Source organism: Alosa sapidissima, chromosome 2 (genome assembly GCF_018492685.1).
Source record: "Alosa sapidissima isolate fAloSap1 chromosome 2, fAloSap1.pri, whole genome shotgun sequence".
Lineage (NCBI taxonomy): Eukaryota > Metazoa > Chordata > Actinopteri > Clupeiformes > Clupeidae > Alosa > Alosa sapidissima.
In genome coordinates this window covers 31,892,765-31,919,246 of record NC_055958.1, presented here as the reverse complement: position 1 = coordinate 31,919,246, position 26,482 = coordinate 31,892,765, and the positions used below count along the sequence as shown (strand labels likewise).

Here is a 26,482-nt window from a genome sequence, read left to right as displayed (position 1 = left end):
ATGAAATTAAATCAAATTGCATCATATTTACAGTATACTTTTCTGCGTTCACCTGCGCACCCATACTCTCGTTTGAATTACTCGCGAACCCGTGAACGCATAGATAGCAAGTATGTCGATCCTTCTGGCTTATAAAAACAGACGAAGTGACTGCAAAATAATAACGTCATGTACAAAAACCAACTGCAAACCCATTACTCTCGTTTGAATTACTCGCGGAACTGTGATCGGATAGATATGCCACGCATGTCAGATAAAAGAGGAGACACAGAGCTATCATTTGATACCAAGTATATCCTTCTGGGTTATAAAACAGACGAAGTGACAAATTATAACTTCATATATAGCTCGATTTATCTCACGTTTTTGTCTGTTTTTGTGGCAAAGCATGTTTATAATCCAACGCTATTGTGTGTTTCTTTATGGCAAAGAATGTTCATAATCCGGTTTTGAGATCCTAGTAAATTCCTGCATGGCATCCAATTCAAGGAGTCATGAGTGCAGACAGGCACACGCTAACACATAAACTTGGGTCAGGTCAGGTCAGATCAGTTCGTGTTACAGATATGGAGCGCAGAAAGGTCATTTTTAATCACTAAATAAAAAAAATGGCATTTATTTCTGTAAGGCGCACACCACATCTGTAAATTGCTCATCCCCAGAGAATCCCTCCACCATGGCAATGATGTTGCCAGATTCAGGACAGTCTGCCCTATACACACATTAAATGCATGTAGAGCTATGAGCTTGCTGTGGTGAGATACATGTCAAAATATAATATTTTTTATAATACGCTTTTTATATTTTAATTCTTTAAAAATCAAAATAAAGTCAATGTTAGTACTAATACATGAAATGATAGCAGATCTGGATAGCCTAGATTTAGCCAGGAAAAAAAACAATATATAATATGTGTGTGTGGCACTTACAATGACCAGAATAAATCCTAATAAATGTATAAATAAATGTAGTGAAAATGCCCTAAAAACAGCTTAGGGTACTAAGGGTTAAAATATACATATATTTAAAAAGTAGAATCCATGCAAAAATACTTAAAAAACAATTATTTAATAAATATTTCAGGAAAATATACGTTGTATGTGTTTATTAGTTCCAAAGTTTAATAAATTAGACACTGATGGCACAGTGCTCTGTTTTAAGTATTTTTTCTCAACTAAAAATGCTTTGCGCTGGTTAGGGGGTACTTGGCTGAAAAAATATTTCAGGGGGTATATCACTGAAAAAAAGTTGAGAACCACTGATCTAGTTCATATGATATTCAGCTTTATTGTCAATGCAGTGGTGTCAATACCCAGTGGTGCAAATAACTGACATGTCCAAAAGGGCCTTCATGAAATGCGTCGCTAGACTGTTCATACACATTTTAACGGGCCAAGTTGAAGAGCTGCTGTCCGTTATTGTTCGTGCAAATATAGGCTGATTCATGTTCCCTTGCATTTTGCAACTGTGAGGTCTATGGTAAGTCTGGCTTTCGCCAGACCAAGCTCAATCTTTTAAGAAATCGGAAAAGAAATCACTGGCAGATCAGGCTGGGTTCACCATGGGCGCCCGATAGAAATATTGTTTCATTTTGCGATTGAAATATCCATGCACTGGCGCCCCCTCTGCGACGTGTTCGCCCCCCGGTTTCAGAGCTATTCTAAATGCAAAAATGCATAGAGGGAGTTATGACAAAACCGTGACTGTTAAAGGAAAATTCCGGTATTTAGCACTTTAAGTCCCTTTTCTGGTTTGTTTTGAATGAACTGGTGAGTGATAAATGAGTGGTCGACACCGAAATGTTGACGATTGGTCTCGACTTTTCTGACTCGTTTTGAATTGCCTTTGACTAGTCAGAGTGGCTGCCTACAGGCATGCTCAAACATGTCCTAAAACAACCCTTAACATTAGTTTTCAAAACTGTGCAACTCACCGAGTGGTTAGTGGTGTTCGTTGATTATTAAAATCAAATATTATTTGCTATTGTGGAACTATTTTTTCAGGCACCTCACAACTGTCTATAAACTTCCGCTCAATATTTGAGCCTGAAGCATAGACGGTGGCGCAGTAATATCAACGTGCAATGAGTCTTCCAACAGAAATCAATGGGATTTTACAAAATGCCAATTAAACACGACAGAAACTGTATTTCGCTACGCTACTTGTTTTGGAACATCAACGAACACCACTAACCACTCGGTGAGTTGCAAGTCTAAACCCACTTTAGACTTTTTTTAACTTCCAACAAAATTACGTCTCAGTCGTTTGTCTCACAACGATGTGCCATCTGGTGGACAAACAACTATATATACGTAACACCAATACTGGAAATGCAGCCAAATGATGATAAATATTTGGTTTTCCTTTAATCCTACCTGAACTGCATTTTTTGGGTTTCAGGGGGCCCAGCGTGGTGGCGGGGTTTGGCCCCCAGGGACCAAACGAAATTCTTCGTAAAAGTCTAGTGGGGCTACATACCCACCAAATTTCATGTGCCTCGGTGTTTCGGTGTCCCGGGTATCGTTGACCAAAAATTCAGGAAGTATATGACGGAAAAAAAAAAAAACTATGACAATCACTTATATGACCGCTTCGCTAGCTTGCTCGCTTCTGTGCATGACCCCTCCCAGTCTTTGGGTGATGAGTCCTGTCCCCTTTCCTGTGCTGTGCTCACTGTTTCACATACTTCAATGATGAACTTGTGCATTCAGTCCTCTATGGAGATTTATCTATATTGACTCTTTGTGTATACATTTAATAACTCATGTGTGTCATTTAGTAGGAATCTTCTTTTAAAAGGCTCATTGATTTTCTTGTGGTGAAATTGTGGCTTTTGTGTCTGGACTCGTTTTTTTATTTACGCATGAGGCAGTGGACAGCTGAGCTTAGTTCCTGCTTATCTTAGTGATTCCTCACCGCGTCTGACAGATGTAGAGAAACTGATCAGGATGGAATTTGGGGAACAAAAACAGGCCTTGGCTTGTGGATAGAGTGGGAGTGCAGTCATTTATTTTTTTAATTGTGTGTGTTTGAGTTTGGAGTGTGAGTCACTTTTACACTTTGAGAGGTGAGAATCACCCGGGACCTCATGGTTCAGTTCAGTTGTGAAGGCTGTGTGTTTGTCTTCCATATGATGAACACACTCTCTGTGAACGTGAGTTGTGATGATACAGATGAATACTGGCCAGATCAAGAGGCACTTTTTGCACCATAGCATAGTCATGTATTTTTGCTAGTCTCATATTTTTTACCAGTCATTAATATTAAAGCCGGTCAACTAAATTCAGTGCAGAGAAGTTATATAAACAAGACTGCAGAGGCCCATCATGCATTGCTCTGGTACATGAAGTCAGTAGCACTTCATACTTGATTTGTATTTTGAATGAATGCAGTAAAAAGGGGTAAGAATAATATTGTGCTATAGTATCTCAGTATAGTATATTAGTTGTATAGTATACTAGCAGTGTAGTATCATATAGTCTGATTGTAGTATGGTATAGGGTAGCCTGTCCGCAGAGGCCCGTAATCTATTGCTCTTGAACAGAGGCCAATAGAAAGGTTAGTCATTGGCAGCATTGACGATAGCATTTCGATTTTGTTGTATAATCTAACTGCTGCAGCAGTAGCAGTGTTGTTTGTGCAAATTGCTACTTTACAGCACTCAAGGCTAGTCATTCATTTCTAATTAGGCTTCAGGATGTTAGTTACAGCCAGTTTCTCCTCACAAGTATTCTTTACTGAATGTGTTTTTGTGCCTTGCAGAAGGGCTTCAATTGCATGTTTGCAAATGTGTGCATGCTAATTATAAAGTGTTAAATATCAATACATGATGCTATCACACATGACCTTACAGTAGAGGTTTTTTAACAACCTTAAAGGCGTGCGTTTTTGAACATTCTAACATAACATTCCGTTCCGCAACAATTCAAGGTTCTTAAATTCTATGTTGAATTCAATAAAGTTATAGCCTGGAGGACCAGACCCAATATGAAAGATTAAGGGTCTGGCCACGAATAACGTAATGGCCCAACTCGAGGAGCGGCACCAAGCACGCATTTGAAAACCTCTCTGCACGCAATTGGATAACACTATACGATCAATGTTAACTGACTGATTCCGGACTTCGACACAATTGGATAACACTACGTCTGTCATCTGTTTAGCTTACCTCTGGCCCGCCTATATCAGATACACAGATGTGATTGGTTCCCCGCGATGCAAGGGGCAAAAGTTACGCGCATCATTACTCGTTGCCAGAGTCTCTCGCTGAGCAAATGCTTCCGCGAGAACTCTGGATTCCCAGGGTAATGAAGTTATAGAAACAAAGAAATATTGTCTGAAATATGACACACACATGCTCAGTCATCCTAGGTCTGGTTGTTCCCAGTCAATTCAATTCAATTCAATTGAGCTTTATTGGCATGACAAAAAATACAATTTGTATTGCCAAAGCATACATGTACATAGTAGTGTGTAAAGAAAGAAAACAAAACATCATGCATCATACATTACTGCAACGGCAGTGTGTGTGTATGTGATGGTGTGGATGGGAATGCATGTAAGTGTGCGTGTGTGTGTGTGGCAATGTGTGCGTTTGTGTGTGTGTGTGTGTGTGTGTGTGTGTGTGTGTGTATGTGTTTGACTTTTTGTGTGACTCCCTTTGTTTATGGCAAGCATCTACATATCTTGCTGCGACTCTTGCGCTCTTTTGTTCCTCTCCTAATAATATTCTTAGACTTGGATCCTTAAAGTTTTGAAGGTCTGGAAGCATTTCTCTGAATTTAGGAAAGAATTGATCTCATATTTCTTTTCATTAGCAGCATTTAGCCAAAAAGTGAAGCTCTGTTTCTATGGCACCTTGGTTGCAGTTGATGCACAGTCTTCTCTCGATAGCTAGACTGTGATTGCTTAGTCTGTACCTGGTCAAGGTTTTTCTCTGTCTGGTATCAGTGACTGTGAATAGGTAGTCTGCCACAGTGTACTCTCTGTTTAGGGCCAAATAACATTGAAGTTTATTTTGTCTTTTCAGTCCAATATGATAAGTAATTTTGTTTTTCTGCATTTATAATTTGATTAGGCCCAATTGTTTGAGAAAGGGTGGCCAGGTCCTGAGGCTGTCGTGTTAGTTGTACTATTAGTGTGATTTTTAGGACTAGCTGGATGAGGGGGCTTGTTTTTACACTCATCCCTTGGCTTTTTAGGGCTTTATAACAGTCATTGTGCCAGGGGGGCAAATGAATTGCGTGTGTGTCAGGTTTCTGATGAAATGCCGTTGTTATCTCCACCAACGTGACTGGGTCTGGAGCCTCAGCTGGAAATGAACCTGGCTGGCTATTCTTGCGCAACTGGGGCAGTACTGTCACGTACACACACACAGACACACAGACTCATTTTGACACAGTCACAAAAAGACACTGATATAGCACAACAGACACACACACACACACACACACACACACACACACACACTCATACAACCCCCCCCCCCCCCCCCCCCCCATTCTCTGGGGGCATATCTGTAATCAGAGCGGAAAGTAAAGGGAAACCCATATCTCATAGTCCCTGGTCCCTGGCTCCTAGCTGGCTCAGGACCACTGCTGCCATCGCCACAGTGCAGGGCAAAGCCACCCGATCACTCACCAACACGCGTAACTCTATCCCAACCACATCCACATCCACGTCCACACACACGTAACTCAGTCGCCACCACGTCCAGATCTACATCCATACATGCATAACTCAGTCGCCATCCATATCCATACAGAAAAAATGCATAAAAGGCATAAACTACAAATAAACTACCTTCTCTTGACCAAGGCAACACATGTAGAAATGAGATGACGTAGATTGCTTTACAAGTGCGGTGGGGATTTAGCATGGTTAGTGGGGATTTACTGTGGAAAATGAGGATTTGGCATGGAGACTCTCTGTCTCTCTCTGTCTCTCTGTCTCTGTCTCTGTCTCTCTCTCTCTCTCTCTCTCTCTCTCTCTCTCTCTCTCTCTCTCTCTCTCTCTCTCTCTCTCTCTCTCTCTCTCTCCTCCACTACCACTGTTGAACTGAAAAGGCATACAGGCAGTGTGCCAATACCAATGTGGTGCACTGTAAAACATCACACAGAATGCCAGCTCTGCTCCACACACACACACACACACACAAGCCTTACAGGGTATTGCAGCAGCACTGTGGAAAAGTCACTGTGCGTTGGTGTGTGTTTGGTCATTAGGGTGGTCCTTATATGGGGTAAAAAAAAAATTTTGGGAAATGTTTAACTCTCACCCCCTAAATGTGTTAGGATATCAATAAAAACACACTGTGCAAAATTTTGAATTGTTCCCACAATATCTAGAGGTTGCTCAAGGCCTTTTATATTTCCAGAATCGCTAATTTTTGCAGAACATTTTAAGAACACAAAAATAAAATAAAATGCAATATTATGTTTAATAACACAGGCACTGTGGTAGTGTGGTAAACAACATACAACATCAAAATCATAGAAAGAAAGAAACAAACAAACCAAAATCACTTGTCATGCTTGTATGACGTAATGACAATGTTGAACTCCACTATAGTATAGTATCATCATATTGTACAGTTGTACACCTGAGACGTCCATTTTCACTCTGGGCCAGAGGAAAGTCTCTATTTTATGGATTCTTGAGATGAATGAGTGCATCCTGAAATGCAATATCAAACAGGTCTCCTAAATGGTCTACAAAGGCCTCTACATTGGACTGCTGAGTCTTGGAAGTTCTCTTGGCATTTTTCTTGGCTTCTGCCATTTGTCCTCAAGTGTTTCCAGTTGTTTTATGGCATGATGTTGGGGACGAACGGGAATCCTAGCCTTGTCCTAGAATACCAAGAATACCCTTCTTTTATCACCGCGGTTGCACTTTCATGACGTTTTTTTTCAATGTTTTATGTGATACCCTTGGGTTTGGCCCTTGAGTCGTGGATCTGCTCGAGGTTTCTTCCTATATGTATCTTCAATTCTAGGGAGTTTTTCCTCGTCCCTGTTACTCATGGGCTCTCTTTAAATGTTTAACACTCTGTAAAGCGTCATGACACATGAGTAATGTTTTGCCGCTCTATAAGTGAAATTAAATTGAAATTGATATTACAACACGCATGAAACCTGCTTCTTGGAGGGTAACTTTGTTCCAGTTATTTCATTCTCTTCTGATCCGAGTAACCATATAGCGGACTTGCTTCGTGTTGCTTCAGCCATTGTCTCAGTGTATATTGTCTACTGTGCTTCATTCACATTGAAGTGTTCTTGCTTTGAAAGACATATCACAACTAAAACAGGAGTTGCTATGAAAATTGCTCACAACAACATATTATTGGGAAATACCGGAATCAGCAGATGAGATCAGCAAATCATCATTGTAAATTTGCATGGACAATATGGAATTCCCATTTTAAGATTCATTAGGTGATGTAGGTAAAACCACCACATGTGGTCACCAATAATCAATACACATTGTCATTGACTGCATGGTCAAATAAGTCCATTGCTGTCATAAGCATATATTATTAAACAATTATACATGCTAGCACAATGTATCATATAATACGCGAAAAATATATATGCACATTGCACAATATGTGTTAAAACTTCAAAGGTGTTGAGCAACCTCTAAATATATGCACATTGCACAATATGTGTTAAAACTTCAAAGGTCTTGAGCAACCTCTAAATATTGATTAATATTGATAAAAATTTGCCCAAATTGTTTTTTTTATTTATTCAAACATATTTGTGGGGTGAGCGCATGAACTTTTAAAAGTTGAAAAATAAGGACCACCCTATTGGTCATGTCCTAGTGATGGGTTGATGCGTGTGTGTGTTTTATGTGGTTGGTGTAGAGTCGTGTGGTTTGATGCTGTTTGTGGATGTGCTTGTGCCCCTCTCTGCTGGATGTGCTGAGGGAAACTGAACTGACAACTCCTCTGCTGTATGTAATGGATGCCCAGACATGCAGGAAAACATTGTGTAACTCTGCTTTTTAACCTTTTTCTCTTCCCCCCCCCTCTAGCCCTTTGAGCCCAGTGATTTGCTGCAGGGTCAGAACGTTACCAAGGTCCTCAGCACTCTGGTGGCTCTCAACAAAGTCACTGCAGGTAAACAAAATCACTTTTCGTGTGTGTGTGTGTGTGTGTGTGTGTGTGTGTGCACGCATGCCAAAGATACTGCAAATGCAGTCACCATTTCAAGCATGTGCATCATGTGTGTGCTAGAAATTCAGACAGTGAGGCATTGTGTTGATGTTGTTTCAGCTCTGTTTACCCGTCATAAACTGTTCTTCCCATTTTTGTCTGATTGGTTTTTGAAATGTCTCTTTGTTTCCCTTACTTCCCCATTGCCTGTCACTCATTTGTTTTTATGTCTCTCTCTCTCTCTCTCTCTCTCTCTCTCTAGACATCAGTGTGGGTGGTGACTCTGTGGGCTCTCGCCTCTCCTCCACACCGCGGATCAAGTCCTTTGAGTCTCTGTCCTCTCAATCCTCCCTGGCACGATCCTCTAAGTCTCTCCACAACCAGTTCCGGAGCCTGGTGAGTAACACACACACACACACAGCAAATGTGTTTAAAAGGAAAAGAGAGTGTTTGTTGTGCTGGAACATCATGTTTCCTGTGATGGAGTGAGTGATGGAAAATAGTTGAAGGTTCTTCCTGTCTTGTGTGCATGTTGATACATAGGTGGTGTGTTTTTGTTTTGATAAATGGGACGGCTGTCCTCTAAAGTGCACTACACCATTAGGGAACACTGCTTATTTATGGCACTGTCAGTGTTGCAGCAGCATCATCATTACAACTCCAGTAGCATTTCAAATCGTTGATGACGAAAACCACTACAGGCTCCACCTTAAGACGAACATTGCATTTCAAAGAGAAAGATGTGACGTTGGGTAAATGGTAAATCCCTTGACCTTTTTAGATTGTCAGTTTGTTATATGGTGGTGTTGGCACTGCTCGGGGAGCCATCACATTAAGCTGGTTGACTAAGTGAGCAGACAACATGGAGCTGTGTTTGAGAACACAAGCAGGCAAGCCAGAATCACTTGTCAAAGCTGTTTTTGTTGTGGAGTCTAAGGAGCCATGTAAAAATAGCTCTGATACATCCTCTAATGAGCATTGTTATACCAAAAAAACAACAACACCACATGACAGTGCTTGTCACCTTTCATAGGGGCATAGTCATAATTGTGGGCTTCACTAATAGTCACTGAACAACTCTCTGACTTTCTCAGTCAACTGCAAAACTGCACTTGCCATTTCCCAGTACACTGAATATTGCCCATTTCATTGCTTGGCTCCTGTCCCTGTGCTTTACCTAATCCCTTAGCTAGCCGATACAGGTTTGGTACCATCCTAAACTCTTTAAGTACTGTAGCTGTTTTGAGTCTGGTAGACTCTCCATATCCCTTTTTTATTTATCATTCCGTCTCTCACTCTCCACCTGACTCTCCCTCTCTCTCTCTCCCATTCTCTATCTGTCTGTCTGTCTATTCTCTTCATTCTCCCTGTCTCGCTTTCTCTCGTCTCCCCTCCTCCCTCTCTCTCTCTCTCTCTCCCTCTCCCTCTCCCTCTCCCTCTCCCTCTCTCTCTGTCTCTGTGCCGTAGGACATGACTGAGAACAGTAATGCCCAGCTGGTGGTGAAGGCTCGCTTCAACTTCCAGCAGACCAATGAGGACGAGCTGTCCTTCTCCAAGGGTGACATCATCCATGTCATCCGCACTGAGGAGGGAGGCTGGTGGGAGGGCAGCTTCAACGGGAAGACCGGCTGGTTCCCCAGCAACTACGTCCGCGAGATCAAAGGTGACAGGAAGTCCAGTCTTGTTTTTTTTGTGTGTTGTTGTTGTTGTTGTTGTGGGGAGAGGGGTTTAGATAGGACAGCACAGAGAGACAGGAAATGAGAGGAAGTAAGATTGGGATTAGGAGAAGGGAAATTGGAGCATGGGCCTCAGAGCTGTAGATGATGAAGGTAAGGTAAGGTCTACTCCACAGCCTCTCCCAGTGAGCTGCCTCTTGAAAGCCTCTTGGATGGGAGTCAGTGAGGTGGGGTGCAGAGTGTGTCTGCTACCTCGGGTATCTCTGATGAATCCAAAGGATTTGGATGCCTGAATACTTTCTGCTGATGCTTAGGATGTTTTGGAGAGAGAGGTAGCTGTTTGAATCAGAATTGTTTGAATCAGAAGTTTGATTACTGGTATTCCAAAATGCCCAAGAGTTTTAACTCCATAGCAGATTAAATCGTTACAGTGATATGAGATTAAGATGATGAGCAAAGAAAATGGGTCTTGAACGGTTGAAGTAGACTTGTGGTCTACAATTAAAATGCTGTATTTGTGTTAAATGGCATATTGATGTGACTCTGGGTTAATGAACGTGTGGTGAACCTGTGCTGTCTCTCTGCTCTCCCAACAGAGAAGCCCGTGTCCCCCAAGTCTGGTACGCTGAAGAGCCCCCCAAAAGGGTTTGACACCACTGCCATCAGCAAGACCTACTACAACCTGGTAAGCAAGAACACCATGATGGCATGATGGGGCCTCTCTGGAGAGCCCTGAGGAGGCCAGTGTAAAGGAGTGTGTCGGTGCTCGCTCTGCTGATGAGCTATGGGCAGGTGGTGGCTGATGTTAAGTTCCCCCTCCACTGTAAAGCACTTTGGGTACCTAGATAAAGTGCAATATAAATGGAATCTGTTGTTGTATAAATGTAAGCTGCTGTTGTTTATTTGATCCCAGAGTCGTGATGTGACCGGAAAAGTCTACTACTGAGTGAGCTGTTAATACATCGATTTGTTTATTCTTAAACACCAAACAGGCAGAAAGCAAACATACTCTGCCACTGCCTTGTGGAGTGACTCTTTGGGCTTGACTTCTATTTTGAGTGTGCCTAGACCACGCCCCATTCAAAGCTGTATATAATGCTAAGCACAGGGTCTCTGTTTGTTGTAGAGCAGTGGTTTTCAAATGTTTCACAATGAGTACCACCTCATTAAACAATTGGCTCGCAAAGTACCACCATTATGACCGGCATCAAAATACAGTAGCGTAGGCCCATTTAACTACATATCTTACATTGTACATATTGTTTTGCATTGTTTTTTTTGTTTTTTTAAAGAAAGACAAGAACTCATTTAAATTTAACTTCAGTGATTGCATGGTTAAGTTTTTTTTGTATTATATATTTTGATATCATTTGAATTTGAAGTGATTATTTAGTCTTTATGAAAAGAGTAGAACCTCTTGGAAACTCCTAAAGAGTAGAGAGAGTCCACGCAACACCAGTGGTGCCCATACCATAGTTTGATAACCGCTGTTGTAGAGGGTGTAATGGCAGATGGTGAAATGGCATTTTTCTGAGTTGTCAAACAACAATGCCTCTAGACTTGCTATTCTTGGTTTGATGCTGAATGCATGAATGAAAGATGTGGTCTCGTGGCATTCTTGAGCATTGTATTAATATTAATGTTGTACTCTAGACTTGCTGTCAGCCACATTAAATTGTCATTATCGTGCTTCAACAGAAAATGTAAAAAAATGCATATTTAAAACACTTCAAAGTATCAAGATAAATACAATGTTGAGGAATGCACGGAAATCTGTTTTGTTCATAGTTTCGTCAGCATTGCATCTTTAAAGCAACACCAAATAACTTTTCCTCTGTTGCACACACTATTTGTTTATCAAGCACCAGCTTTGCAAGTAACAATGTCCACAGACAAGGTAGAATATGTTGCATTATTTTATGAAAGTACGATGTATTGCGACATCAGATGCAAGTCAAATTTGTAGTTTCTCATGTCTCATTCCATCGAACTACAGATCCGCTAGCCGATCCGGCAAACTTACATAGTGCGGTTATAGCCGATAGAGGGCCGCGAAGCGAATGCAGAAAGTGCCGTTCACCCTGTTACGAGTTGATGGACCACTGAAACGATTTTGGAAACATTATTTTAAGGTACAAAAAACTCTTTGGTGTTGCTTTAAGGCGAGTCGAGAGCTATTTTTGTTGCTGCAAACAGAGGCGGCATATTTCCCTTGTAAAGGGTCCGGGGTGTAGCTGAGGGAGCTGGGTTGTAGCTGAGGGAGCTGGGTTGTAGCGGTGTACCTTCCACAGACCAGAGTTCACTGTGTAGGGAATGAGAGGATCTCCTCCCGAACGCAGGCCTGGTTTGACAGGCTGTCTTTGTCCCTGTAATACTCGCTCAACAAGCAGGTTTCTGTGCTTAACTTCTTTACCTGACTTGCCTTTTGTTTTGATTCTATAAGCGTGTCTCTTGGTTCTGCATTTGTGCGTGTGTGTGTTCCCTCGCCTCAGCTGCCTGCTTGAGCAGGCGAGATGTGTGTGTTGAGGGGAGTCATGCTCCTGTAGGCGCTCGGCTAGTGTTGCCAGCATGATGGATGGATGAAGGGGGAGGGGATGAGAAGAGTAATTATAGGGTAGGGGAGAAGTGAGGTCACAGGCTGGGGTAACAAGTGTGTGCATGTGTGTGTGCGCACGTGCGTGTGTGCGCATGCATGCTTGTGTGTAAATAGGAGTGTGTGTGTGTATGTTGTGTAAGTAAAAGGTGGTATGGCAAGATGAGGTCAGAGACTGGTGAGAAGTGTATGTGTGTGTTTGTGTGTGTTTGCATGAATGAGTTTGTTTGTGTGTGTTTATGAGTAAGAGGTGACACTGTGAGAAGTTGAGGAGAAGTAAGGCTAGATGTGTTGTGTCTAAGTGTGAGTAAAATGCAGCTTGCTGAGACATGAGGTCATAAGCCAGAGTTAGGAGTGGCCTGGGTGTGTAGTTTTTGGGAAAAGTATTTGTCTTCAATGGTGCACTATGTCATCCATGTCCTGGTTAATCTGAACTGGATTAAGGGTGCAATGGTACACAAAAATGACAATTTGATACAGTACTGCTAGTCTAACATTGACAATATTACTGATTGCTCTTCACATATAAGCAGGAATAACATTTGAAAAGGTGTCATGTTTTTTCACAATACTTATCTAAACTGACATATGGTCCACCACTATGTTTGTGTGGGAACTTGTGGGAAGACTGCATTTGGTACATTCGGTACACATCTGTATTGAACCTAACATCCTGTGCCTAAACGGTTGGGTATAAACACCTTTACACCCCTAGTCTGGAGCAATGAAATATTGTGACCAGACGGCCTGTGCTGGGATGCTATATAATATAATATAATATAATATAATATAATGGGTCTTATTTGCTTTGAGGAAGCTCATTGAATAAAACCAAGAATTTCTCTCTGCCTTGCCAGGTGCTTCAGAACATTCTAGAGACCGAGACGGAATATTCCAAAGACCTGCAGAACCTTCTGTCCAATTACCTGCGCTCGCTCCAAAACACAGACAAGTGAGTTTCGTTGTCATGGAAACAGCAGTTTGACATTCCACCTGTGTTATGTTAAAAAAAAAAAATCAAGACCAACAGATTCGACACATGGCCCCCTGTTTTATGCGTCATTCCACATGATTGGGGACATCATCACATGATCTCAATATGCTTTATCAGTATGGAGGATGCAGTATGCATCAGTGTGTAACAGTAACGTTTACCCAGTTACCAGGTCAACAGGGATGATTATCTTTGCCAACAAACAACTTTGCAGGGGGTGTTTTTGTTTGTTTTCTTGCTTATTGCTCTCTCTAGTGTTGACATGTTTTTGTTCAGGGAAGAGTAGAGTGTTCTTTTTATTTCTTCTGCTCTGTTTGTCTAATTGAGAACATTGACTGTCCTCACACCATGCCCTGTTAAGCAGCCACGCTGGGGGTTTATCAGCCACACTGTTCAAACTGTGTTTGTGGTGGGGAGGGTGATTAGACCTTTGTCTTTGTTCAGATCTGCATCCTCTCACTCTGCTCATAAACCAGACATATGAGTCAATATGTGATGGTGTGTCGGTCTGACCTTTTTCCATCTCCCACACATTTCTATTTTTCTTCCGTTTCCCCCACATTCTACTTTCATCCTTTTGTTTACTTGTCCGCTTCTCTCTCCTCTCTTTCGTTCTCTCTCTCTCTCTCCATCCCTTCCTGGTCAGGCTCAGTAGCTCAGACATCAGCGTCATCCTGGGGAATCTGGAGGAGATCAGCACGTTCCAGCAGACTCTTGTCCAGTCCCTGGAGGACATCACCAGGTAGCCCCTGCCCCCCCAAACACTGACACACGTGCGCGCACACAGCCGCACACACACACACACACACACACACACACACACACACACACACACACACACACACACACACACACGCGCGCGGACACACGCGGACACACTCACCCCCTAGCCCAGAGGCCCATCCCAGAACCCATAGCTAAAGATGCTTGAAGCTTTACCCTCCATTTATTTAGCAGTGCTTTTACCCGAAATAACTTAGTGATTTGTTTATCAGCACTTATGCATTCTGGGAATTGCAGGACTGCCTGTCTTTGTCAGTTGGGCTAAAGAACAACTCTAAGCATTCCAGACAGATTTCCATACATTATGACAAACGGTAGACTTTCCCAACTTGTTTTGCCATCATCTGGCTGAACAGGGAGTGGCTGTTTTCCACTGCAGAGATTCACCACACTTTTATGCACAGTTCCCTGAGGGTATTACAGCTCACTACTGACATCTAGTGGAGAACGTTTTTAATGAACAGGTGTCAATCCCACTTCATCTACACTTCACAAATTAAGCCACATAAAAAATGGAAAGCCACATATGCATTTACATAATTTCCATGACAGATTCTGTAGTGTGACTACAGTGATTGATTGATTGATTGATTGATTGATTGATTGATTGATTGGTTGGCTGTCTTCCTCTCCCGTCATCAGACACCCAGAGACGCAGCAGAGGGTGGGAGGCTTCTTCCTCAAGCTCATCCCCCAGATGAAGTCTCTGTACGTGTGCTACTGCTCCAACCACCCCTCCACTGTCAACGTTCTGATGGAGCACAGGTGCGTTACGCTCCCATTCCACCCCAGGGGCTGTGCAGCGAGACTGAGGGAGGTGGAAACGGGTTTATGGAAATGAGGGTTGTTGTTGGCAGGGTTTACTGTGTGCGTTGTTATGTTTGGTTGCCCCCGGTTGTCGCTGTGTCCTTACTGTCTAATAGTTCATACTTCCCTTCTTATCTTTCTTCTTAGTCTGTCTTCTCTTTTGTTTTCTTTTTTTCTTGCCTTTTCTTCCTCATCCCCTCTTCCTTTGTCTTTCTTCTTCATTTCAGCCTCTCGTGATCTCTCCATCTGTCTATGTCTTTGCCTGGCAGCTCCCTAACTCTCTCTATTGCTCTCCCTGTTTTTCCCTCTGTCTCTCTCTCCATCGTTCACCATCCCCTTCTCTCTCTCTTCTTATCCTCCCCTCCCTCTCTCTCACTCCCTCCCTCCCTAAATTAAATTAAATAAATTAAATCCCTAAATTAAAATTATCATTAACTTTTAATGGTGTTATGACATTTTCAAGTGCCTGGGGGTGGTGTGATGAGATTGCAGAGGATGGGCGATCTCTTTCAGTGTGATTTGGAGACATGGGAAGGGTTTGATGATGTTAATGTCTTAGTGGTGTAATTGACGTTAGTACGGTAGACAATGATCTATTAGAGATATGTTAAACTCTCACTCTGTCCCTCCTCCCCCCTATCCCCCCTCCTCTCTCTCTCTCTCTCTCTCTCTCTCTCTCTCTCTCGCGCTCTCTCTCGCTCTCTCTCTCTCTGTTTCTCCCCCCCTCCTCTCTATGTGTCCAGTGAGGAGCTGGGGGAGTTCATGGAGAGTAAAGGGGCCAGCAGTCCCGGCATCCTCACCCTGACCACAGGCCTGAGTAAGCCCTTCATGAGGCTCGACAAGTACCCCACCCTGCTCAAGGAGCTTGAGCGGCACATGGAGGTGTGTGTGTGTGTGTGTGTGTGTGTGTGTGTGTGTGTGTGTGTGTCATGTGCTATAATTGGCTGAGAGTGGTGGAAAGGAGAGTCTGTATGTTTGCAAGAGAGAGAGTGGTAAAGGTGTCTGAGCATGTTGTGTGTGTGTGTGTGTGAGTAGAGTGTGTGTTTTCCTTTTTTGTTTTTCCTTTTCCTTCTAGTCTGTCTGTCCCCAGGAGTGTGGGTATGCCCCCAGGAGACTAGAGTGTGTGTAGGACCGTGTATGTGTGTGTGCTTCACTGAGAGTTCTAGAGTGTTCTTGAAAGCCTAGAGCTCCTCTCCACATAATTGGCTCATCAAGTGATGTGCTGAGATTTAACCTGCCTGCACGGCTTCTGTTTCTCTCTTTCTCTCCCTCTCTCTCTCTCTTTTTTTTCCCCTCTCTCTCTCTCTCTCAGGAGGGTCATCCTGATAGGCCGGACATTCAGAAGTGCATGACTACATTCAAAAGCCTCTCGGTGAGTCGCTGGTCACTGTCTCTAAATGAGAAATATGTGTGTTGGTAAGAGCAGCCCTGTTAAACAGCAGACTGTACACATACTACACAAGTGTCTTGACAGTATAACCTTAAACTGAAGCGTTGCTATTCAATGTTCTCCTATTCTGCTGTCCTGTGCACCTCTGTATGGTCTACTTGTCAGTTTTGAACATCACTCATCATTCTGCTGTGTCATAATGGGTGTGACTTTAGTTTCCATGGAGACTGCAACTTAACGATGCGCATACACACATGCACGTCTGTGTGTCTGCGTGTGTGCGTTTCCACGGCAACAGGCGCAGTGTCAGGAGGTGCGCAAGCGCAAGGAGCTGGAGCTGCAGATCCTGACGGAGAGCATCCGGCTGTGGGAGGGCGAGGACATCCACACGCTGGGCTCCGTGCTCTACATCAGTCAGGCCATGGTGCAGAGCCACAGCTCCGAGGTGAGCAGCTCAGAGGAGCTCAGGGCCCCACCGCCACATAGGTGGCTCACAGGGCCATGACCCACTACTGCGGTGAAATATACACACACATATGCAGGCTGATTTAGAAGATCAATAACTCAATGCATCAAAAATGGGGAAAAACAATAAATCAGAATGTTGTGTAGTCATTTGAACAATCAATCAATAAATCAATTTGAAATAGAAAAATAGGTATTATTATTATTATTATTATTATTATTATTATTATTATTATTATCATTATCAGTATTTTCAGTAGTTCTAGACTAGCATGAATGTACTGGTAATTGTTTTGTGTTTGTAGGAGAGACATGAGCGCTACCTCCTGCTCTTCCCTCACGTGCTGCTCCTCCTCTCTGCCAGCCCCAGGATGAGTGGATTCATCTTTCAGGTGAGAGAGAGAGAGAGAGAGAGAGAGAGAGACCACCAGGACAACAAGAGTACATGTGAGCTGGAGAGTCTACTCTAGTGGACACAAAGACTGAGAGAATATGAAGGATGAGATGAAGATGAGAGTGAATAGAAAGAACAGAGACTGGTGAAAAGGAAAAAAGATGAAGTTCAACTTCAATCAATGGCAGTGCTAAGTGTTTGCTGAGAACAGCGTGTTCAGTTGGACTTAAAAAAAAAAATTAAAAAAAAACCCTGTCTGGCATGCATTGTACATGGTGTGAAGAAATGGATGTTTTGATTTCTGAGTTTCAATGCGTCTCTCTCAGGGGAAGCTGCCATTGACGGGCATGATGGTGACCAAACTAGACGAGTCTGAAAGCCACAAAAATGCCTTTGAGCTGTCTGGTAAGAGTCTGAATATATACACCCACCCAACACTACTGTTGCTGTTTAGCAGAAGGTTTTGCTACTGCTAGAATGTCTTGTTGAAGTTTTTTATCTTAAAATGTTTTATTATTTTGAGAAAAAAGATTTCATCTGATGTGTTACTGATTCCTTTTGTGTGTGTGTGTGTGTGTGTGTGTGTGTGCTGCAGGGAGCATGTTTGAGCGGATCAGGGTGATGTGCTTCACACAGCAGGACCAGCAGGACTGGCTGGATCACCTGACGCGCCAGACCAAACACACCTCCATGACCGCGCCCAGCCTCAAGCCCCTCACCGTGCCCTGCCACACGGTCAGTGCCCCCCCTCCCTGGCCCTGCCAACACATTCATCCATCTGTGTCTGGAAGGATGGCAAGCTAGCATTACTTGGACACGGTCTCTAGACATTGATGCGACCTGCATCTTTCTTTATCCACAAGTCCACTACTAAATCCATTCCGTTGGTACTAGTAGACCCTTGCTTTACCTGGTCTCTCAGTTGCTATCCCGAAGAGCCTGACTGTAGTTCTAATAATAATGCATATGATGCATCATTTCCATTTTACTGTACATGAAAAATGATTACGTGCTTATATCAACCTTTTGAGGCCTCTAAAGCGTCCAACATACTCGCCACTCCTGACCGGTAGCGCGACAATGTGACGTCGCAGGAGCGCCGTAACCATTTATACTCGCGCGTGGTGGTCGCGATACTATTTGCAATATTCTCCTGAATTGCCATTGGCCTCAATGGCAGTAAAAACTACCTCTGTGATTATGCTTCAGACTTCGGTAGCTGCTATTCACAACTACCATCATTACCATGCTTTATTCATCCCGAGGGAAATTTCAGCTAGCTGGCTGGTGCTGAGAGATGAGTTTGTGTAATTTCCTAAGGTGGAAAGAGTTTTTTTTTCATGCAGATATCCTTTGGTTGAAAATAAATATCTTTGTTGCCTTTTGCTGGATTATTGCCATGTCCCTGGGTCCTAGTTCTTTCATCTTAATTCCCTGTGTTACATCTCTATCTGGTAGCTTCATTAACTTATCCAGCAAACTATTTAAAAATCACGAACTCTTGCTGGTAACGTAGCCAAGTTAATTTCCCTCTCTTCTCAAACTGATTATTCAAACATCATGTTTATTTAAGATGTGGGCTAGGCTATATGAAATGCCTGAACGTGGTTGATGTCTGTATAGAGGGACGCATGCTCCCTGATCTTGGCTTCAAGCTCATCCTGCTTGTCACGCGCATCTGGAAAAAAAAAACCTCGTGCACGACCTGCCTGCGCGAGGCTGAAATTTCTCGTGCGACAGAGGAAATTACGCAATTTTGACGTCACATTGTCGTGCTACCGGTCGGGAGTGGCGAGTATATAGTACCCTTAAGTGTTCTAAATCATAATGTGTTTGACTAAAGGCCGTTTGTTTGGCTTTGATGATGAGTGCCATAATAGCGGTCTCCTCCCCTCTCCAGCTCCCATCCCACCCCCTGACTCCGTCCCGACAGTCGGAGAGCCGGGGGCTGACCGTGGGCCCTGCCTACCACACGCTGCCGCACCCCTCCTCCCATGGGGCCCCTCACAGCACCATGATGTGGGGCCCTCTGGAGCCGCCCAAGACCCAGAAGCCCTGGAGCCTCAGCTGCCTCCGCCCCGCGCCCCCCCTCAGGCCCTCCGCCGCACTCTGCTACAAGGAGGTAGTGTGTGTGTGTGTGGGGCGGGGGGGGGGGGGGGGGGGGGGGCGCGGCATCTATCTGTTTGCTTGTGTGTCGGTCTGCCCCTCTGTTGTGCTGTTTTATTATCTATTTAGCTAAATGTGACAGGGATACAGAAATATGAATTATAAAAAGATATCCAAAACGTCTTAGCACTGCCTCTGAACGTACCAGTCCATGCATAACAGCCAATTAGCTAGTCCAGAGTTTATGTGATGTAACAGATAAACATCAGCCACCATCGATAAATGTCATGTTATTTGCAGATAGGCCGATATCAGTCAACAATAGTCTGATACCAATGTTAGGATGATATGTGTGATGAATAATATATACCAGACTTTCCTCACGGTATGTATGTGTGTGTGCAGCAGGACCTCAGCAAAAGCCCCAAGAGCATGAAGAAGCTGCTGCCCAAGCGTAAGCCTGAGAGGAAACCATCTGATGAGGAGTTTGCCCTGCGCAAGAGTACGTTACCATCTCCGCAGCACCCTCCCCACAATGCACTGCTCAGCACAGCACTGCTCATTTCACAGAGTAGAACACAGCAGTACAGGACACAATAGTGTAGTGCACATCAATAGTAGAACACAGCAGTACAGGATACAATATTGTAGTAGTGCACATCAATAGTAGAACACAGCAGTACAGGACACAATATTGTAGTGCACATCAATAGTAGAACACAGCAGTACAGGACACAATATTGTAGTGCACATCAATAGTAGAACACAGCAGTACAGGACACAATATTGTAGTGCACATCAATAGTAGAACACAGCAGTACAGGACACAATATTGTAGTAGTGCACATCATAGTAGAACTTGATAGGGCATCCCTGCCCTGCAGTTGGTTATATCATGAATACATGACTTAACATTGATACTGTGTGACCCCCCCCATGTGTAAAGCTGTGTGTTGCCTTCCACTTTCTCTTCCTCTTTATCTGCCAACCCGCTCCTCTCTCCGTCTCCTCTTCTCTCTCATTCCCTCTCTTCTCTCTCATTCCCTCTCTTCTCTCTCCTTTCCTCTCTTCTCTCTCTCCTTTCCTCTCTTCTCTCTCCTTTCCTCTCTTCTCTCTCCTTTCCTCTCTTCTCTCTCCTTTCCTCTCTTCTCTCTCTCCTTTCCTCTCTTCTCTCATTTCCTTTCCTTTCCTCTCTTTGTCTACTTTTCCCTCTCTCTTCTCCTACTCTCTCCTTTCCTCTCTCTCCTTCTATCGCTTCTCTGTCTCTGTTCTTTCCTCTTCTCTCTCTCTTCCTCCCTGCTCCTCCTCTCTTCTTACCTGTCCAGGTACGGCAGCTCTGGAGGAGGATGCTCAGATCCTGAAGGTGATCGAGGCCTACTGCACGAGTGCCAAGACCAGACAGACTCTCAACTCAAGTATGTTTACATGTGTACACACACACACAAACACACACACACACACACACACACACACACACACACACACACACACACACACTGAAACTCTCACACACTTATGGTCATGTTTCTTGTTTCTGCTTTAGCTGTGCCCAAATGTGCCAGAACCAATACACTCGTTGTGAATACACACACACTGCACAGTGTTGTTAGTAAACTTGCCACCCTAAAGATGCCTGTCCCACTGTTTCAAACTGCTCACCTGTTCTGAGGCTGGCTCTGTACAGATGTGTAACAGCGCTTTTCCTTACCCTCTTTTAACAGTATCCTCTCTTCCTCTTCTCTTCTCCTCTTCTCTCTTCTTTCACTCACTCTGACATCTTATTGATATTTTTTTCCTCATCTCACTCTCTTTTTCGGGTTGTTCTGATCATCACGCCTTCATCTATTATTTAATTCATCCCTTGTTTTATTATTTACGCTTTTTCTTCATGCATCATTTCCAAAATCCGCCGTCTATTTAATATTTTATTTCTTCAAACCTTTTTAATTTCCATTTGGTCATTTGATCACCCCATCCCCTTTTCCTTTCCACATGGTCTGTTCGGCACCCCTCGCCATGTTCACACCCCCTCCTCCCAACATCATATGGTTTCTCCCGCCACATCAACGCTCTCCACCCCTCCCCTCCCCTCCCTCCACCACCACCACCACCACCACCACCCACGTAGCATGGCAAGGGACAGACCTGATGCACAACCACGTGCTGGACCAGTCCAGTGTGGACCCTCTGGGCCACCGTAGCAGCGTGTCGCGGCCGGAGGGCAGCTCGGACCTGTCGGAGGACTCGGACTATGACAGTATATGGACGGCCCACAGTTACAGGATGGGGCCCATGACTCGTAAGAGCTGCAGCTCCTACATCTCCCACCAGAACTAAAACAAACAAACAAACGAAAACCAAATGATGACCTCGGCACTCCTCTCGCCCCCCACACACTCCCTCCATAGTGCAGTCTCTTAGACCAGTCCTTTGAGTTGGCTTCTTATATTGTTTGTTTTTATTTGCCATTTATTTATTTGCTCTATTAATCCATGTGTATTTATTCATCACTGTATTATTATTATTTATTTATTTATTTATTTTTGTATGCAATTTAACCAGGCTACATGTTTGTCTCTGTGTTGATTTTTGATTCTGTCTCTCTCTGTATGTGTACATATTTATTTATTTGTTTATTTATTTATTGTTTATTATGTGTATGCACTTATCGGTTATGCCCTGTCGATTGACCACTCAACCGCTCCCTTTGATCTCCTATCATTCATTCATGCCGCTTTTATTTTGCACGGGAATGCTCCTCACCCACCCCCACCCCTGACCATTTATAATTCATCCTTATAAATAAATAAAAAAAAAAACAGCCCATGGGCTTCTACCATCAGAGCTGCTCTACTGTTACCTGTTAACTGAAGTAAACCTGACTGAAGTGAAGGCCTTGCAGGAGATGCTCTCTCCATAGTGAGGTTTGGACTTCCTATTTCTCCAACTACAGACCCTCTCTTTTGACGTGTGTGTGTGTGTGTGTGTGTGTGTTCTGTGTATATCACAATTTTGGTTCTGTCTTGAGGTTGAAGTTACCAGGTTAACATAATTTTAGGATCAAGGATTACTGGACAATTTCAACAACTAGGAACCAATTTAGTACCAACGGGTAGTGACAAAGGAATCAAGAGAGGTAGTATTGTTAAGAAACTTCCTCTTCTAATGACTACTATGGAAACATGGTGTTAACAGAAAATGAAATTTGGTGTTCAGTACCAGTTCAGCACAAATCAAGGTAGAAATAATGAAATGACATTTGTTCAAGGTCATAAATGCTGCAGGTAGTGTTGGGACAGTTGCACAAACTCTTGTCATGTATTAACGATTCCCCCCCCTGAATTCTTAATTTTATATGTGTACTGTATTTTAAAAAATATTTTTGTACACTTACGGTATGCTTGTTTGTAAGTTTCCTTTACTCGTGTGTTTTAAGAGTTTATGACTGTGTCAAACGTTTACGCTGAAATGGTATGAAAGTTTACAAAACAAATGTGTTGATGTTGGTGGTGTTGTTCTTGATGGGTTGTTGTGATTCTGTTGTAAATCAGGTACAGTATGAGAGCTATAAATATGAAGAGATGGCAGATGTCTGAGCCTTTGGGGTGAAATCTCTCCCTCTTTTCTTCCTCTCTCTTTTTTTCTGTCTCTCTCTCTCTCTCTCTCTCTCTCTCTCTCTCTCTCTCCATCTTTCTCCTTTCTTTTTCTGTTTTTTCTCCTCTTCTCTTTCTCCCTCGATCTTTCTCTCTCTGTCTTTCTGTCCTCACTTCTCTCTCACCCTCTCTCTATATTTCTCTCCTCTCTCCATTTTCTCTCCTCTTCTCTTTCTTTCTCTCTCTCTCTCTCTCTCTCTTTCCCCCACTCTGTTTCCAAGCTCCAGACATTCAATGTTTACGAAGCGGGTGAGCCCTCCTATTCTTTGTCCTTATTATTGTAAAAAGTGTTGTTTTTTTTTTTTTTCTTTCTTCAAGGCAACAACATAGAAATAACTGTCTTGCCAAACATCCTGCAAGTATTAGATCAAAGAATAAGAGAATATAAAGTCTACAATACGTGTTGTGTTCTATTCTTTGTGACTCAATACTGTCGTCGAGAGAAAACAAAAAAAAAAGAGAGAATTGGGACTTTGGGTCTTTTCCAATGTTGTACCGTATCTATTCCAATGCTGTGTACGAAGTAAACCTTGCAAGTGATGTTTTACGGAAAACGTAAAATGAAACAGTACTAAAATGGTTGTTAAAAAAAAAGTCAAAAATCAAAATCCTAACTGAGGAACAGAAACAATGTATTATACGTTTTGAATAAATCTTGATTTGTTAGATTGTCTTATAGTATTTTTGTGAGTTTGTGAGCGCGAGTGAGCCTCATACATTGTTCCGCCGGTCAGTCACGCCATTCTCGGTGGTTCGCCAACACCGGCGTTTTCCTTATTGCTGGGTGGAGAAACATTGAAGTTTCACCAGTGCCAATCACCTTGAGCCTGTACGCCCTTAACAGCTTTTGTTAAAGCTCTATTGTCTGTCCTCTCCCTTTTGTTCCTTCTCTTGGATGGTGCTACTCTGCATGACTGACTAACCCAGTCCCCATCACTCACAACAACCCCACTTGAGTTTTGTCTTTTCTCCTCCTGACACCTCACACTGGATCAGAATGATGAAAGCCTATCAATCTGTCAATCAATCCACCTGTCTCTTCAGCCAGTCAGGCATCTGTGATCAGTGTTCGCTGGGGGTCTGACTGCAAACTGCGGGCGCTTTCTTTCTTCTTCTTTTTTTCTCGAAACAGGCACGAGGCGTGACACGGGACCGTCCGCACTGTTTCCAGAGAGGATCATCGTCGAGGAGACCAAGAGCAACGGTCAGACCGTCTCCGAGGAGAAGTAAGAACTCTGATCAGACTTCGCAGAGAAGCTAGGACACTGTTTGATTAGTCTCACCTGAAGGGACACTTATGCAGTTGGGTTGTATTGCACTTTAGCTGATTATCCCTTTATTCAGGCACACACAGCATATCCCAGGTGTACACATGCACATGTTCATTTCATTTCACTCAGTCATGCTCTTCCAGGTTGAGGACGAAAGCTTGGGGGTGATCTTTTTGTTTTAACTTCACTTGCCCTTTTATTTTCTTCAAGGAGCCTGGTGGACGTAGTGTACGCCTTAAGAGATGAGGTGCGGGAGCTGAAACAGGTAATCGATGGTGGAGTGTGCTGTTGAGCGCTGGCAGAAATGTTCTCCTTATCTAGCGTCTCGTAGCCTGAAAGGGAGCACAAAGTGTCTGGTCAGACGTCACCTATTTGTGACCGTACTCAACAGGTTAGTTAGTTAAGTAAGTTCTAACAGTTAAATTAGTTAGTTAAGTTCTAACAGTTAAGTTAGTAGTTAAGTAAGTTCTAGTAGAACAATGTTCCCTCTGGAAGACCCAGAATTCCAAGCTGGTTCCTCTGGAAGTCCGAGAGGTTCCAGAACTATGTTCTCTCAGACCATCCAGAGTGTCTCACTAAACCAGTAGTAGAGTCAGCGACTGTGTACTACTTGGCAGTCTAATAAGGTAGCACATGGTAGTACTGTCCAGATCTATAGGTGGAGAAATCCGCACAATTCTATAGATGAGGTTAAGTCAGTACTAGGAGCAGCCTGGTAGTTCAAAAGCTTTTTCTACATGTTTGCTGTCTAGCTTTATTGCACATTATTGTTGTGATGACCTCTAATGGCCTGTTGTCTCCTCTCTGAAGGACAATAAAAAGATGAAACGATCTCTGGAGGAGGAGCAGAGAGCACGAAAAGATCTGGAGAAGATTGTAAGGAAAGTCTTAAAGAACCTGAACGACCCATCCTGGGATGAGACCAACTTATGAGTTTTCGTGTGTGTGTGTGTGTGTGTGTGTGTGTGTGTGAGTGTGTGACATTTTTGGTACATTTGATCTGCTTGCATGGGTCTTTCCCTGTTGAAGGGATGTGTGTCTGCAAGCATATGGTAACACAAACATACAGGTGAGCATGTAAAGTGTGTGTGTGTAACTGTACATGCCTGCAAATTCAAGTATGTTTGTGTGTGCGTGTGCTATGTGGTTAAGGCGAGTGAGAATTCTAAACTTGCCGTCCTGCTGATGTACTGACCAAGGGTACCGTCCACAGTGATGCCAGCGGTCTATTGCCCCACCCCCTGTGCCTCTCATTCCAGCCTCACTGACCAATCAATGCAGGGGAAAGGACACAACCATGCATCACTATGGGGACTTGCAACCGCATTCTGTTTTCAGGAATAAACATCATTCAATCAGGCTGGATTACCTGACTTAAGTAATTATGCCAAGTTATGGACCTCAGTTTGATTCCAAACAGGATTTTTATGCAAAACTTTCAGGATGGGTCTTAACCACTCTAGGGCGTGAACCGTAGACAAGTGCGTGTTTTTGTGTGTGTTTGTGGTCGAGAGAGATGCGGTGAAGAGGTACTAAATTTATATAACTGACTTTTTAAAAAATAATGTAAATATATATATAATGCAAACACATGCCGTCCTCAGCATGTTCTCCTTCCATTTCCACTCTTTCAAATTAAACTTTCAGTGGCTTTAAACTGGTTTCGCCTTCTCCCCTGCGACTCCCCTCCCCTTGTACTCAAAAAGGTACAATCTTATGTTTTATGTGACCCCTGAGGTACAATGTGCAGGAAAAGCTCAATGCCTTGAATGCACAACATGTTTTTTAATTGTAGTTTTTTTTTCCTTCATTTTATTTGTGAAACTTGCAGCTGACAAAGCCAAGAGGTGTGATCCTGAGTCTTAGAACATTCAGTCAAAAAGCTTATTTATTTTTCAGTCTCGCACTATGTTTCTGAAAACACCAACCTCTGTACATACAAAACTGTAAATAAAGACCTCTACTGTTTTTCAGACCATTCCAAGATGGGTTCTATTAAAACTTCAAACTAAACACTTTGTTCCTTATATGTTTTTCCTCCCTCTATAGTCATTCTGTTGTAGTTCCATTTTACTTCAAGACTGGCAAACAAATAAACCGGTCACTATTACTCAGACTCTGCGGACCTGGCAATACCCCTGCACATTGCAGGACATTCTCTGTCACCGTGACATTTGGAACGAGACAATAAG

The 26,482-nt window shown here is 43.1% G+C and overlaps 1 protein-coding gene across 5 annotated transcripts in view; it reads left to right on the top strand.

The window, feature by feature from the left end:
- arhgef7a (Rho guanine nucleotide exchange factor (GEF) 7a) overlaps positions 1 to 26,263 on the top strand; it is a 32,263-nt gene extending 6,000 nt beyond the window's left edge. The window contains exons 3-22 of one of the 5 annotated variants that reach the window (XM_042078038.1): positions 8,038 to 8,122; positions 8,421 to 8,554; positions 9,626 to 9,821; positions 10,431 to 10,519; positions 13,285 to 13,379; positions 14,068 to 14,163; positions 14,847 to 14,969; positions 15,755 to 15,893; positions 16,324 to 16,383; positions 16,700 to 16,846; positions 17,172 to 17,258; positions 17,587 to 17,665; positions 17,856 to 17,995; positions 19,161 to 19,382; positions 19,775 to 19,868; positions 20,692 to 20,781; positions 21,495 to 21,665; positions 24,152 to 24,245; positions 24,501 to 24,555; positions 25,101 to 26,263. In XM_042078038.1, coding sequence (XP_041933972.1) covers positions 8,038 to 8,122; positions 8,421 to 8,554; positions 9,626 to 9,821; positions 10,431 to 10,519; positions 13,285 to 13,379; positions 14,068 to 14,163; positions 14,847 to 14,969; positions 15,755 to 15,893; positions 16,324 to 16,383; positions 16,700 to 16,846; positions 17,172 to 17,258; positions 17,587 to 17,665; positions 17,856 to 17,995; positions 19,161 to 19,382; positions 19,775 to 19,868; positions 20,692 to 20,781; positions 21,495 to 21,665; positions 24,152 to 24,245; positions 24,501 to 24,555; positions 25,101 to 25,223 — 2,319 coding nt within the window. In that variant the 3' untranslated portion in view covers positions 25,224 to 26,263. Of the gene's footprint in view, positions 1 to 8,037; positions 8,123 to 8,420; positions 8,555 to 9,625; positions 9,822 to 10,430; positions 10,520 to 13,284; positions 13,380 to 14,067; positions 14,164 to 14,846; positions 14,970 to 15,754; positions 15,894 to 16,323; positions 16,384 to 16,699; positions 16,847 to 17,171; positions 17,259 to 17,586; positions 17,666 to 17,855; positions 17,996 to 19,160; positions 19,383 to 19,771; positions 19,869 to 20,691; positions 20,782 to 21,494; positions 21,868 to 24,151; positions 24,246 to 24,500; positions 24,556 to 25,100 lie in introns of those variants that run through there. The other 4 variants (XM_042078030.1, XM_042078054.1, XM_042078046.1 and 1 more) reach the window with 4 other exon arrangements.
- The last annotated feature ends 219 nt before the right edge of the window (positions 26,264 to 26,482 follow it).